Source organism: Physella acuta, unplaced genomic scaffold (assembly GCF_028476545.2).
Source record: "Physella acuta isolate Inbredline_101_S28 unplaced genomic scaffold, ASM2847654v3 ptg000308l, whole genome shotgun sequence".
NCBI lineage: Eukaryota > Metazoa > Mollusca > Gastropoda > Physidae > Physella > Physella acuta.
This window is the reverse complement of record NW_026731827.1, coordinates 229,627-243,682: the sequence shown is the minus strand read 5'-3', so window position 1 is coordinate 243,682 and position 14,056 is coordinate 229,627. Positions and strand designations below refer to the sequence as shown.

The 14,056-nt window shown below is 28.4% G+C and overlaps 1 protein-coding gene across 2 annotated transcripts in view; it reads right to left on the bottom strand.

The window, feature by feature from the left end:
- Nucleotides 1-431: 431 nt before the first annotated feature.
- The window catches only part of LOC131940023 (serine-rich adhesin for platelets), a 52,366-nt gene continuing 38,741 nt past the window's right edge, over nucleotides 432-14,056 (bottom strand). The window contains exons 19-46 of one of the 2 annotated variants that reach the window (XM_059298562.1): nucleotides 13,668-13,888; nucleotides 12,900-13,086; nucleotides 12,529-12,632; nucleotides 12,110-12,317; nucleotides 11,712-11,870; nucleotides 11,355-11,447; nucleotides 10,851-10,945; nucleotides 10,280-10,480; nucleotides 9,788-9,956; nucleotides 9,471-9,572; nucleotides 9,122-9,197; nucleotides 8,794-8,908; nucleotides 8,637-8,683; nucleotides 7,894-8,017; nucleotides 7,493-7,593; nucleotides 7,176-7,278; nucleotides 6,620-6,770; nucleotides 6,287-6,356; nucleotides 5,991-6,057; nucleotides 5,676-5,761; nucleotides 5,260-5,386; nucleotides 5,052-5,093; nucleotides 4,635-4,715; nucleotides 4,234-4,285; nucleotides 3,589-3,908; nucleotides 3,314-3,418; nucleotides 3,079-3,147; nucleotides 432-2,514 (exon numbers count right to left, since the gene is read on the bottom strand). In XM_059298562.1, the coding sequence (XP_059154545.1) occupies nucleotides 2,245-2,514; nucleotides 3,079-3,147; nucleotides 3,314-3,418; nucleotides 3,589-3,908; nucleotides 4,234-4,285; nucleotides 4,635-4,715; nucleotides 5,052-5,093; nucleotides 5,260-5,386; nucleotides 5,676-5,761; nucleotides 5,991-6,057; nucleotides 6,287-6,356; nucleotides 6,620-6,770; nucleotides 7,176-7,278; nucleotides 7,493-7,593; nucleotides 7,894-8,017; nucleotides 8,637-8,683; nucleotides 8,794-8,908; nucleotides 9,122-9,197; nucleotides 9,471-9,572; nucleotides 9,788-9,956; nucleotides 10,280-10,480; nucleotides 10,851-10,945; nucleotides 11,355-11,447; nucleotides 11,712-11,870; nucleotides 12,110-12,317; nucleotides 12,529-12,632; nucleotides 12,900-13,086; nucleotides 13,668-13,888 (3,545 nt within the window). In that variant the 3' untranslated portion in view covers nucleotides 432-2,244. The remainder of the gene's footprint in view (nucleotides 2,515-3,078; nucleotides 3,148-3,313; nucleotides 3,419-3,588; nucleotides 3,909-4,233; nucleotides 4,286-4,634; nucleotides 4,716-5,051; nucleotides 5,094-5,259; nucleotides 5,387-5,675; nucleotides 5,762-5,990; nucleotides 6,058-6,286; nucleotides 6,357-6,619; nucleotides 6,771-7,175; nucleotides 7,279-7,492; nucleotides 7,594-7,893; nucleotides 8,018-8,636; nucleotides 8,684-8,793; nucleotides 8,909-9,121; nucleotides 9,198-9,470; nucleotides 9,573-9,787; nucleotides 9,957-10,279; nucleotides 10,481-10,850; nucleotides 10,946-11,354; nucleotides 11,448-11,711; nucleotides 11,871-12,109; nucleotides 12,318-12,528; nucleotides 12,633-12,899; nucleotides 13,087-13,667; nucleotides 13,889-14,056) is intronic. The other variant, XM_059298563.1, reaches the window with a different exon arrangement.

The following is a 14,056-nucleotide window of genomic DNA, read 5'->3' as shown; positions in this document are numbered from 1 at the left end:
TCCATACGCATGGAAAACAAACCCATTAACATTCAGCTAAATAAATTAGGCCTACATTTTAAAAAAAAATAAAAGTGTGACTATTTGACCCAAATCCTTACTAGCAAGACCAGATCCCGCCTCCACAGGTACCGAGTTGGACTTTATTTTAATAGTACCCCAAACAGAGCCACTTAACTGTATGGTGTACTTCACTGGTTGTATTTTATTTTTCTTAATTACTTCTTCCCCTTCAAAACCTGCCTGGGTCCCATCTGGGCATATGACAATGTTGGGACTGTTCTCCATCTAAAGCACCATTCTCATGTTTCATGGATAAGTTACCATTATGTAGGGTAAATTCAAAGCCAGATTTCAAATATAAGAAAAAAATTAAAAGCGGGAGTGAACTCACCTAAATTTTCTCGTATTATTTTATGTTATATGAGTCCTTTATTTTTATACTGGCAGTTATACGTAATACACTGCAAAAGCGTGCTACTTTTCAGGAAGGTGTAAAACATCAAATTTTGTCGATGTCTCATTTCTATTTTTTTCCTCAATAACAATATTCCCTATATAATCCATTTAGAAGAATGTAAATAAAAACAACTTTTAATATATTTTAAAATGTTTTAATTAACAACAACTAAAGGATTTATCATCATAACAATACTTTATTTATTTCCACTTTCATGTTTATTTAGATTGATGAATGCCAACAACTGTACAAAGAATTTTTTAAATGAAGAAAAAGGAAATCTTTTTGTTTTTACAAAAGCAGAAAAAATTAACTTTGATTACTGGTAAAAATAGTATATGTATTTACAAAACTTAAAAACCCACATTGTACATGAAAGCAAAATTACAAAACTTTATTAAATTACCAATACTGAATTAAATATAGAGACATTTCGATATGTATTTTAAATTTAAAAGTTGTTGACAATTTGGGTTTTATTTTACAGAAATTAAGCTATTATTATAAAAAAAAAAACAGAGTTCATCAATGTGACCGTAAAAAAATATATTATTATTTGATCGCATATGCTTAATAAATGCTTATTTAACAATAAATTCATTTTAAGTTTCCATAACATTACCTGAATTCAATTTAAAAAATTTTTTTAAGGGAACAACATTACAAGAAAAAAGTGTCTTGAGTTGATATATTTGATCAATGTAAAGATTATTTTAGTTGTGTCCCTTTAGACATGAATTAAACATCCATCGCAAATAAAGTCCACAGCAGGATACAAAACATATCACAGAAAACATTTAATTGGTCAATATATCTTCCTTACAAAATCCAACAATAAAGACAGCAGCAACACTATCAATACTTTATAGTACATTCAATACTGAAGAAAAAAACATTTAAGTAGCAAATTTACAGTAACATCACTTAATGACCATTAATAGTTACAAATTGTGCATTATTTATCATGACTAAAAATACTAGTCTATGTAGTCTCTTTAAGGTTATGAAGTTTAAAGTAATTAAAGTTAAAAATAGGACATAATGCCTAAAACGTAGTCTATGTGATAATTCTTATAAAGTAGTGCCAACAATATTTCAGTTCTATAATAAACAATGGGACATATTATTATAAATATATTCTGTCCAAAAAAGATGCACTTAAGTTACCAATGTATACTACAGCCAGATGACTATTGGCTTTCTATAAACAAGAAATAGATGATGATCTACAACAGTTCTAATAATGCACACCATGAGATAAGACCAAATCACTGTACAGTATTGCATATTTTCAACAACTTTGTTATCATCAGAAAGACAACAGTAAACTTTGTTTAAAGCAATGTGTCATTTTTACTAGTGGTTGCGATTTCAATCAAAAACTTGTTTCACTTTTATCAAAAAGTTAAGAACACAAAAAATACCATCCTAAATAATTAAAAAAAAAATTAATCCTTTAAAATCAATCTATTTTAACTTAAAAAAAAAATTTTCAACTTAAATTTTTTTCAATATTTCTTTAAGATCACAATAGGTCATAAGTGACAGAAATAATAGAGAAAAATTAGCTTAAATTTACTTTGAAAATCCCTAGTAAAATACATGATAAATATGACTGCATTTTTTTATAATTAGTTATAAATTTTAAGAAATTCATAGGCAGGCAGTGATTTTTAAAAATGAATAGATCTATGGCTCTTTAAGATTTCTTGGTAAATAATTAAAAACAAAATTAAAATTTACATTGATTAATAACCCAGTCAGAAAACTGACAAGTGTAAATATTAAATACTGGAATGATAATCTGGCTCAGGCAGAGGAAAAGTCATGGGCCTTGGAATAATCAGGGGAGTGAGGTTTGGCCGTTTGCTTGTTTTTGAACTTTTTTTACTGCTGCTGCTTACGCTTCCGTTTGGAGAGAGTGTAAAGTCTTCAGTGTTTGCCATGCGGGCACCAAACAGCTCAGCTTTTGTGAATGCCCTTTCAGGGGATTTGGTGAAGTTCTGAACTTTTTTCCAGCGTTCTCTCGCTTTTATCTGATTGGCTGTTAGGTTCTGAGAACAGATTTTAGGTCAGAAGCTTTAATAAAACTTATTTACTTGGAAAAGAGAACATTTATGTAAAGTCTTATTTAGAAATTATAAATAGCTTCCCAGATCAAATAGTGTAGACCTAGTGTTCTAGTGTTCTAGAAATAGCTGATGGCCTACTCCATAAATGGAGATATAATCAGTCAATGTATTAACAGTTTGTTTAAATTATGGTTTGTTTTTATCCCCTATAATAATAATATAATAAGCAATAATTTAGTTTTTTTTTTTAATAAACAAAAACTTAAACTCCCCTTTCAGAGTTACCTATCCATAGGGCAGATGAAGTAGATTTCATGTTTCTTGACCCGGCATATGAAGAGATGGCATGGTCAGATTTAGGCCAGGTGCCTTTTTTTCTTTATTTCCCTAACGTCAGTCAGGACCTAGACTTAAGGACATTCTGCAGTCCTAAGTCAGTACTCTGGACCCTAGCATTTGACTGTGCAACCCCAGAGTTTTTTTTTCCATAAAACTAATAATCAAATAGGTTGGTAATTTTCAGAAATTCCATATTAGTTTACTTACTTCATTATTTTGCAGTCCATTGATGGCATTAACTTTCCCATAGATTTGCTTTAGCCGTTCTTTCTCAATCTAAAAAGCAAAAAAACATTAATAAGTTCAAATACTTTTTAAATTCTACTTTTTAAATTCTGATATATCTAGAGGAAAAAGGTGATAGTCTTGTTTTTAAAAAAAAATTAGCTTGTAAAAATAATATCTATGTATGTTCTAGTATATCTAAAATGACAAAATTTACTTCAGGATTTTCTTCTTGTCCACTTTTTCTTTTTCTTGAGACAAGGTGCCATGCTTCTTTTTTTGTAGATCCAAATTTGTCTTGATTTTGGTCCGCGTCAATTTGCTAAAATAAAACCATGGCAACAGAATTGGTCATGATACTTTCTTACTTAGTCAATATATTATACCAATGTTAATCAGAACACTTTTTGCTTTTGTATTTTTAACTAACTAAAAAAAAATAGTTGTTACTGACTGATTATAAGAAACATGGAAAGAATTAATGCTACTCACATCATGATTCACTTTATTGTTCTCTATAGAATAACCTGGAATCTGAACAAAGTTAGGATTTATGTCGCCATAGTAGCTCCCTCCTCTCAGATAAATAAAATGATCCTCATGACTTTCATCAAACTTGTCAAAAGGTCTGCGACTGTCATTGCTGCTTGCACTTCTCTCGCTCTTCTCTGAGCTGCTCCTGGCACTTTTGTTGGATCGTTTGGTTTCAAGTGTTTCATGAAACGCTGGGTTTTTTATCTGATTAAAGTTGGGCTTATGGTCAGTGACAGGAGAGCCGACTTCGTAGGTACTTTGTGTTGAGCCTGATGAGACTAGAGAAATGGTTTCTTTTTTTAATTTACAGCACAAACAATTTTTAAACTGAGAATCATTTTTTTCAATGCTCTGTACTAATTTACTGTAAGTCTTATAATAACTGAATACCTCTTAAAATGTATGTAATTTTAAATATCAACAGTGATCCAATTTAATTTTTTTTTAATACATGAAATATCTTTGTTAAAAATCAATGTAGGCCTGCATAGATTGTTTACATGTTTAGAATCTATAATATATTCATACCTAATACAATATATTTTTATATCTAATTCATTTTAGTTAGATAAAATACCAAAGTAAGTTAAGTTTAATACTTACCATTTTTGCTTTGTGAAGCAGTATTAGAATTTGATTCAGAATATCTGTTAGTCTGAAAATAAAATATTTTGTAAAGTTAAACTTTAAGTTTTGTTGCTTATTTCTATATCATTGACTATATTTTTATAATTCAGTGTTGAGGAAATAGAAAACTTGTATTTAAAATAAATTATTACAAAAACATTGGCTAAACAGTATATATTTGAGAAATAAACAACACAAGTCATAGAAATTCTCGCCTATGCTAAATGAATGTATAGATCAATTATGTGTTTGTCTGTTTTAATTAATAACAATTTACTATTTTCTATTATGTATATTTAAACAAATGCAAATAGAGAAAAAGACAAATACAACAGATGGATAAATATTTTCAAAGTTAAGTTATTGCAAACTCTTACATTGCTTGAACTTTTCTTGTGACTTGAGTCCAAGCTAACAGCATAATATTTCCGCCTTAATGCTTTAACTCCATCTCTTACCTGTTTACAAAAGAGAAGAAAAACGTAATAAAAAATAGAATCAGAAAAAGCACTTTATTAAATAGACTATACAATTCAACAATACAATAATAGCATTGTTAAATTGTTACACTATAACTTTATAGGGATTTATATTATTTATAACTTTACAGTGATTTATATTATTTATATTTCAAACTACCTTATCACATGTTCATTTGAAAAAAATAATGTTTTAAAAACAGAATGGCATTTATGAAATAAATACAATTTCTATTTAATTAATTACAATATCCTTCATTTCTTATATAAAAAAAAAATTTAATAATCTTTGTCTAATAAAAAAAGATAAAGCACCTGGTGTTGCAGAAAACATTGGAAAATGAAGATAAACAGACCCTGAAACATGAAAAGTAAATTATAGAATTTAAACAAATAACTCGCAAGCAACAAAAATTAAAACAAATTTTCTAAATTGTCAATTAACAATAAGAAATGAATTTGAAACTGGCAAAAAGTTAAATATAACAAAAAGATAAATCTCAGATGTTTTATAAAATCAGACCTGCAAAGAGTTAAAAATAGCAAACAGATACTGGAAGACAACAGTCTCCTTGCTAACTGACAGGACCCCAAATATCCATGTTATACCCAGTATAGGGGAGAGAACACATATGGACCGGGCAACAGACCTATAGAAACAACATGTCAATATAAAACATTTATATGCTTTTCTTTATAAGTTAATTCTATCAAATTCCTAGACAAAAAAATTATGATTTTTCAAGTTTTAGAGTGTAAATTAGATAGTTATCAAGACTAATAAATGAACGCTAAATAAATCTACAGTTTTTCTAAATTTTAAACTCAAATCTAGTACATATTTCGTGGAAAGATGTTTTATTATGCTAGGTTTACAAATGGACATTCTTTGGAGTTATTGATTTAAAAAACAAACTAGTAAGGAAAAGAAAAACTCACTTGACTTTCTCTTTTGTTGACTTATCTCTCATGATTTGAGATGTCTGAATGGCTCGGATCACTACAATTAGAATTATCAGGTTTGCCTGGAAGTGGAAATAATGAAACATAAATCACTTAAAAATATTCTATTAATAAAGTTTTGTGTAGTTACTTTTGTAAAAAATTCATAAATCAATCCAAAAATTACTGTTTAAACATAAATGAAAGTATTTCATTTAAATAAAAATAAAAAAAAATAAAAAAACTATGAGTATTATTTTTTTTAAGAATGGTTCAATAGACACAGATTGTAAATGCTCAACAGATACTTACAACAAAAACAAAAAGAACAGGTCCAATAAATGCCCAGATGAGTCCACTATCCACAGATAACCAACAGCTTGTCAAATGAAATAGATTTGTTAGACGTACAAAGTATTGATAACAAACTAATGACAGATAAAAGTAGTTTATAACTTTCAATTGTTTATCTTTCCTAAATCTTTACTAAAAAAAATTAAAATGTTTTTTTCTTATAGTGAACTTCTATCTACATTCTGTTACACTATAAACTAAGACTAAGACAGCCTTTTGAATAACAGCATTTCCAGACTGAAAGCCTCAAATACCTCATTTCATTTCCATATCCTTCAGTTTTAGTAACTCCCAGAGAAATAGCAACTATAACCACAGGAACTCCTGAAACAGACACATGAGCAGGCATAAGTCACTTTAATCAACTACCAGCAGTAAGTTCAATCAATAATTGTAAAAGATTTCAATCAACATTTCAGTAAGTCATTTAAAATCAGCAGCCATAAGTAAGTAAGTCATTTTAATCTTTGTCACATCCCTGATGAGATAGTAATACAAATGAACTATCATTGAATGGTGATGCTATACATAAGAATAGTTTTTAAATGAAAGGCTTATAACAAGGTCTATTTAAAAAAAAAACTCACCATAAGCAACAGCAAGCAAATAGACCAAAATTGATCTTGATGTGAAAACCACAATAACAGATTTCATGATCTCAATGCCCTCCCCAAGCATGATGAAGAACACAGCCAAGAAGAAAAAATGGAGCAGGGCAGCCACAACTGTGCACCCAGCCTTAGAGATGGAAATAAATTATGATAATGACCAGAGGTGAATTGGTTTAGTTTTAGTTATCTTTTATGGTTAACTTTTATATTTTGATGCATTTTTTTACAGATACTTATTCACCATTGTAACTAAATGAAAGCCTAGCTACTTAATATTTTTTTTTTCAATATCAACATTATATTGTGTCAAAAAAAATTATATATATATATATTTATATATATATATATATATATATATATATATATATATATATATATATATATATATATATATATATATATATATATATATATATATATATTGTTAACTCATCAAATTTAATAACTCTTTTGACAAAATTTATGTTTATGAATGCTAAACATAAAAAAAGCAATTTGCGAACTGACAGAGCAGAAAGAAAAATGAACTTACCGGGTCATCTGTTCTGTCTACTCCGGCTAGGAAAATGATGTATCCAGCAATAAGGCACACACAAAGGTTCACATGGAGTACAGACCTATCATTCTTCACATACCTAAAGTTACAGACAGACAGCAAATGTGAGGGAAATATTAACTTTTTATTTATTTTTGTTAATTAATTTTATGAATAGAAAACTTAAAATGGTCTAAAAGCTACATAGTCAGAATATTTTTAAAATTAAAATTGTAAAACATGCAATTATCTGGGCGGCAATTTATGAAATCTTAACAATTGTAACAATATAAAAACACCAAACTTTGACTTACTTCCAAACAACAATGTAGACTATTATAGTGATCACAAGACAAAATAAAGAAATGGCACACCCAATAGCTGATATGATGCTCAATGCAAGGCTGTCTTCACTCTGAAAAGTTATTTTATCAACTTTTATTGAGTATAACTGCTGGGAAAATAATATCACAAAATGAACTACCAGATTAGCATTTCTTTCACTAAAACAAGTTGATGAAAAAAGTCAAACAATGTTTTCAGGCAGAAATATAATAATATAGACTAAAAATAAAGAATCAATCTATTACACATTTGTTTTCTATATACTGTCTAGAGTAGTGTTGAGAAAAAACAACTAAGAAGACAGTATCATACAGCAGCATAAGGAATGAATGGTGTAGAAAATAATAATGAATACAATTTAGAATCTTACAGAGGCATATGGGCTCATGAGTACAGCAAAGTTTGTGAGGTGGTCACAGCTACACACAACATGAGTAGAGGTGACACTTTTCACTTGGCAGCCCCCTGTAGACCAGACCCCCACCTCTGGGTTGCTAGAGGTTAAAATTAGAATTTGATCACATGACTTATTAGTTTACTTTCTTCAAGGTTTAAGTTGGAAGGTAATTAACTTTATTACCTTATGCTCTACACAAACTTTTGTTAAAGTTAAAATATGATCACATTAATTATTAGTCTACTTTCTTCCTGGTTTAAGTTGGAAGCTACATAAATTGACAACCCTATGCTCTACAAACTTTTGTTAAAATTAAAATATTAATTATTAGTCTACTTTCTTCATGGTTTAAGTTGGAAGCTAATTAACTTTACTACCCTATGCTCTACACTCTACACACTTTTGTTAAAATTAGAATATGATCACATGATTTATTAGTTAGTCTATTTTCTTCATAGTTTAAGTTGGAAGCTAAATAAATTTAAAACCCTTTGCTCTACGTACTTTAGGTAGCAGATTAAGTAATTTCTGTGTTGTTGAAAATTTAAGTCAGGACACATAATTTACTAGCTATATTTTCTATAAAGTCAGAAGTTTAATCATTTCTGGGTTGTTGAATGTGTGAAATTAAATAACATATTTTTATCACTTAACACAATTCATAGAATTAGATAACAAAAAAATATATTCATATATATTAAATAAAACAAACATACCTGATAGTAGTGTTGAGGAAGGCACATGAGGGGCTTGTTAAATTATCCTAAAGTATAAAAAAGTTATTTGAATTTTGCATCTAATATTTGTTTTAGCTATTATGTACTTTGGAAAAAAGGTACATCATTAGCAATACATAATTAATTTCAGCCTTACCTGATTGAGAGCCAAGGTCAGTTCAACAGGCTTGCTTATTTTAGTGTTGGGTATTGAGATGGACATAATGTCAGAGTTCATTGTCTTTGACAAGAGTTCAAGTCCTTGACTGTAACTGTAACAAAATATAACATTGTAGTTAGATGAATGACACAAGTTTATAATTATAATAAATATAGAACAATCTGAAATTTCAATTATTATATGTATAATAAATTAGTATTCAGAAATTCATTTACATCCCTGCAACATTTAGTACAATCTAGAAACCTACAATGTTTTATTCTGATTTAAAAGTTTCCATATGTAATTATGTTTTTCAATTTACTTTTTTTGGTTTTCTCTACTTATTTGAATTTTATCAGCAAGTTGCTTGTACACAATCACAGAATAGTTTACTTTATCTGTGGAAAATACAGATCATAAACAACAATATAATTATCACCATAATTTTATAAGAAACGTGGTATAGATTATAATTTTTTTAAAAGTGAATTAACACATTTTCTTTTGAAATATGGACACTCACTAAAAAAATTATTTGTTTTTTTTTAATTTCCATAAGAGTCACAAACCTAAAATGCAATGTAATTTAAATAAATATTTAATTGATACCATTTAGTACTCCCAGCTTTAAAGCAAAATATAAAAAAAAACTAACACCTAGCTCCTGTTACCTTTTAGAGCATCTTTAGGGAGAAATATCTGATTATTCCATTCTAACAAGTCAGAAGTTTGTGGAAAGTTGATTTCCTCTGCTCCAGCATAGAGGGCAATGGCTGTTGTACAAAGAAATCATTCAAATGATTTTAGAACTTTTAAATTAATTTTTCCTATTACAAATTTTAGATATATAAAAATATAAAAAAAAATATAAAAATGCATTTTATAATACTAATACAAAAATATATTATACAATGAAAGATTTTAAATCCATAAAGTCTTCTGTTAAGATATATATCTTTTTCTTACAGAATCTGATTTTCTATCTTACCAACAGAGCTTCTAACAATCGAAATGTTGCTTAAAGTCCTCAGACTTGTTGCTGTAATTCTTTCCAGTGAGTAGAGCAAGACAGCTGTTTGATCAACATTATCATCACGCAGCTCTGACCACACCTGACCCTTTGTTTCCACCATCGCGCTTGATATGTCCACAAACATCTGCAAAAAATACAGTATTTGATGTACTAAATATTCAAATCAGCAAAAAATTAGCAGACAAGTAATTTAATTACCATAACTTCATGTATATTAAATTTCAATAATAATAATAATAATAATAATACAATAAATATTAAAATAAAAAAACTGAGAATAATTTTAATATTCTAAAGGTGTAATAGGGCAATTATATTATTTTAAAATTTAAATAAAAGCATGTCGGATATATAGCTAGAAAATATTTTTTTGTTGTTTTTTTTGAGAATCTGTTAATAGTCCTATAGAGAATAAATGTTTATTGTTTATCAAAAGGTTTATAGTACCTCCAAAGTAGCTTTTGTAACAACAGCACCTGGCTTATTGAGTGCACCTCCAATAGTATTAAATATGCCAAGCACATTTTTGATGTCGCCAGATATGAGGGTTGAGTTAGTTGCCAAACTTGTGTTCAAATTAGCTACAATTAATTCTACTTTATGTGTTATTTCTTCTGCACTTAGACTTGCATTGGCTAATTCTCCTGCCTAAAGACATTACAATAGATAAAAATATTGTAGTATTACTTTTTGTATGAAGTGACAGTCTGTTTATTATAAATTAGTGTGTAAATATTCACAAATGTTTTAAATTAATTGTATACATTTTATTTCATAGAGGTATATATTTTAACTATTTGTATATTCTTGCGTATTATAATTGACCTCCAGCTTAAAAGATAATTAATTTATCTGAATAAATTTAATCACAGTAAGTTTCCTCTAATTTTTATTGGATATTACAGATTTACCATTATAGATGTTGTTTAACTTCAAATAAATATCAAATTATTTAAATAAATTTTAAACCCATTAATAGCTTTAAATTAAAACAGATTTTAAAATTTAGAAAGCTCACCGCAGTGATTGTTTCAGACAGACTGGCCCTTGTACAGTTGCTTAAAACAAATTGTCCCCAAACTGCACCCTGGTTGCAATATCTCCTCACAGAACCTAAACATGGATAGTTGTTCAAGTGTTATTTAAAGCTTTGTCACCTAATAAAATGGGGTTTCTAACTTTTTTACACAAACTTCATTCTTTACAAAATCTAACAACTTTTTAAAATTGAGGTCTGATTCATTAAAATGCGCAGATGGAAAACTGCTCAACTGAAAACTGGGCAAACATAAAAATGCACAAATGATTCTAATACACATTTCATGGAAATATGTTTTATTATGCTACAATGTACATGAAGTCACACTTAGTTAAGGTCTATAAATGCTCGATTAAAGAAAAGAAAAATGCCCCTGTGCAATTTTTTGTGCACTGTTTTCCCGTTACCTCATTCATCATATGAAGATATTTATAATCTGTAGGAGTTTTCATAGTCAGATTAGAACTTTTATGCATTACTCACCAGTGTAATTAGCAGGACAATTAGCAACAAAATCCCTGCCAACAAATGTTTTATTGAATTGAACACCATCTCTGCTTTCAGCTTGACAAGCAGCTACAAGAGTTAAAGATACACATATTGTATTTTTGTAACTTAACAATTTAGTTTTTTGTCTACAGATTAAGAATGTATATTCACTTTGTAAAGTGTTACAAGAGAATAAATATATAGCATTAACAGTTATTTTTATAATATTCTGAAAGGAATAAAATAAATATCTTAATTAGGGTATTGACAACATTTTAAAAATAAAAATGTCATCTTTATGCAACTATAAAAGCTTTGATATTTAAAACAACCGATTAATAAAATAAATACCACTAATGGTAAGACTGAATGTGAGTGAAACACTGAGGTCGATGCTTATCACATTAACTGTGGCATAGATGGTTGTGTCAGATAGATTCGTGTACTTCAACTCTACAGCCAAGAAAACAATCCCAGTGTACTCTGTTATATTTAAGATGGAACTTGGAACTGTGAGAGGGATGTAAAAAAAATAATTTTAAGTTGAATTTTACAAAAAAAAAAAACAATAGGTTTAGTTTCAATATTTTACAATGATATTAAACTTCTAAACATTATATTATAAAATAGTAAATAATACAATTCAGATTATTATATATTCCTATTTCATTAAAATTTTCAATCATTCAAAGACTTTGAGCCGCTGAAACTTTTTTTAAGACAGTTAAGGCCAATAGATGTAAAGTGACCTGTTGAAATCATATAGTTCAAAGATTTGAAGGGTTCAGTTCTGTCAGGATCAGTGCAGTTGATTTCTACTATTGGGGTGAATAAGTTTTCATCTGACAATAATGGGACCAGCACTTTTGGAGGCGTGCAAGTTGGGGCCTCATTCACATCCTCTACAGTCACAACAAATGTTGCCCAAACTGTTAGACTGGTCGAGTGGTCTGTCACCTAAAAACATATAAGTTGGTGAAAAGAAAATAATTTTTTATTCTATTAATTAAAAAATGGTGTAATCAATGTTAATGAATTTCCATACTGAATATATTTTAAAAATATAATTACACAACCACTATATAAATTTTATATTCAAATACTTTTCTAAACTTTAAGGCTTCAAATGAAAACTGAATTTTTCAGTTTAAGATGAGGAACTACTTACCGAAATATTAAACTCATGTATTCCAACATCATCATTTGATAATGTTCTGTTAAGATACACAGACTTTTCATCTTGATTAATCTTGAAGAGATTATGCTGATCACCTGAAATTAATTACTGACCTTTAAATTGCACAACATTCATGGCTTATATTCATGTTTAAATTGTTACATTACCTTCTTAACAATTAGATGAAGATTAGAGAAGTTTTAAGGCTTGTAAAGGTTTTTTAACATAAGTGAAATGATTTAAAAAAATAGATCTAAAAGTTTTTTACCAAAATAACAGTGCAGAAGTTCAGCTTTGCTTGATAAGTAAGCATGATACATAATTGCAACAATGAAACAAAATGTATCCTTTAATTAACTTACCCGTAATTGTAAAAATTAACACAGGATTACTGTTGTCCACTGTCACACTGATATAGAATACAGGTGTTGTAACATTATGATTTTGCAAGATAGTTCTATTCCCACCCATGATAGTAGTTTCATTAGAAACACGGATTAACAAGCTGGTGCTGACTGTCACTCCATTGATGATGACATACACTGAAAACTGTTGGAGAACTGTTTATTTATTTATCTTGTGAAACTTATGCTTTCAAACATTGGTAAAATAACTAAACGATTTGTCTAAATTGATGAAATTACTATTTTTAAAAAAATGAAACACTTGGATTTGTATGAGTTATTTATGAGAGAATAACAATTGTTATTGAAAGAGTATATAAGAATATATTCATTTTGAAAAAAGTCAGTAGGTAAAACAAAAATGTAACTTAAAACTAATGTTTAATGATAGGAAAAGGAAGTATCAGAAAACAACAGATTTTTTTATCTTAGCTTTATTGATATATTTGTAAATATTTATATTAATGATCTATATTTACAAATTTCAGTGTACATTTAAACAATAACATTTTGAAGTTGAGCAATTTTTTTGCTTCTTTTTATGAATCGCTAATTTAAAGTGCAATTAGTAAATGCATTTGATGAATAAAGTAAAATAATAAATAACAGAAGTTAATTTTGTCATCCAATCAAGTTAAGAAACAGAAAAAAAAGAATGGACAGGTAGAGAGCAACTTATAAATTTCCATACAATCCTTGTTAATCAGGAATTGAATCATTACTTACCATGTAATCGTCAGGGCGATATTCCATCTGTGTAAGGTTTAACTGAACATCTGTGCTGTTTGAGTAGACTTCAGAGACTCTAAACACTTGTTTGGGTGATGTTGTGTTAGAATATATCTTTAGAATGCCATTATTGTATGTTCCACAGTGAAGATTAAGTAAAACATTGGTCGATCTTGTCCAATACAATGGTCTTTGTGTGATGTATGTTAGTTCACAGCCTAAAAAAACCAAGTATAATTTTTAAATATTTGCCTTCAAAATCAAAAGCTACAACACAGTGTTTCTACCAGGCATTCCTACCGCCCCCAAGAATGAAATGGAATTTATATAGAAAATATATACTTTTAACAGTGTCTGCCCCTTTCCAACATTATTCAAACTCTTGA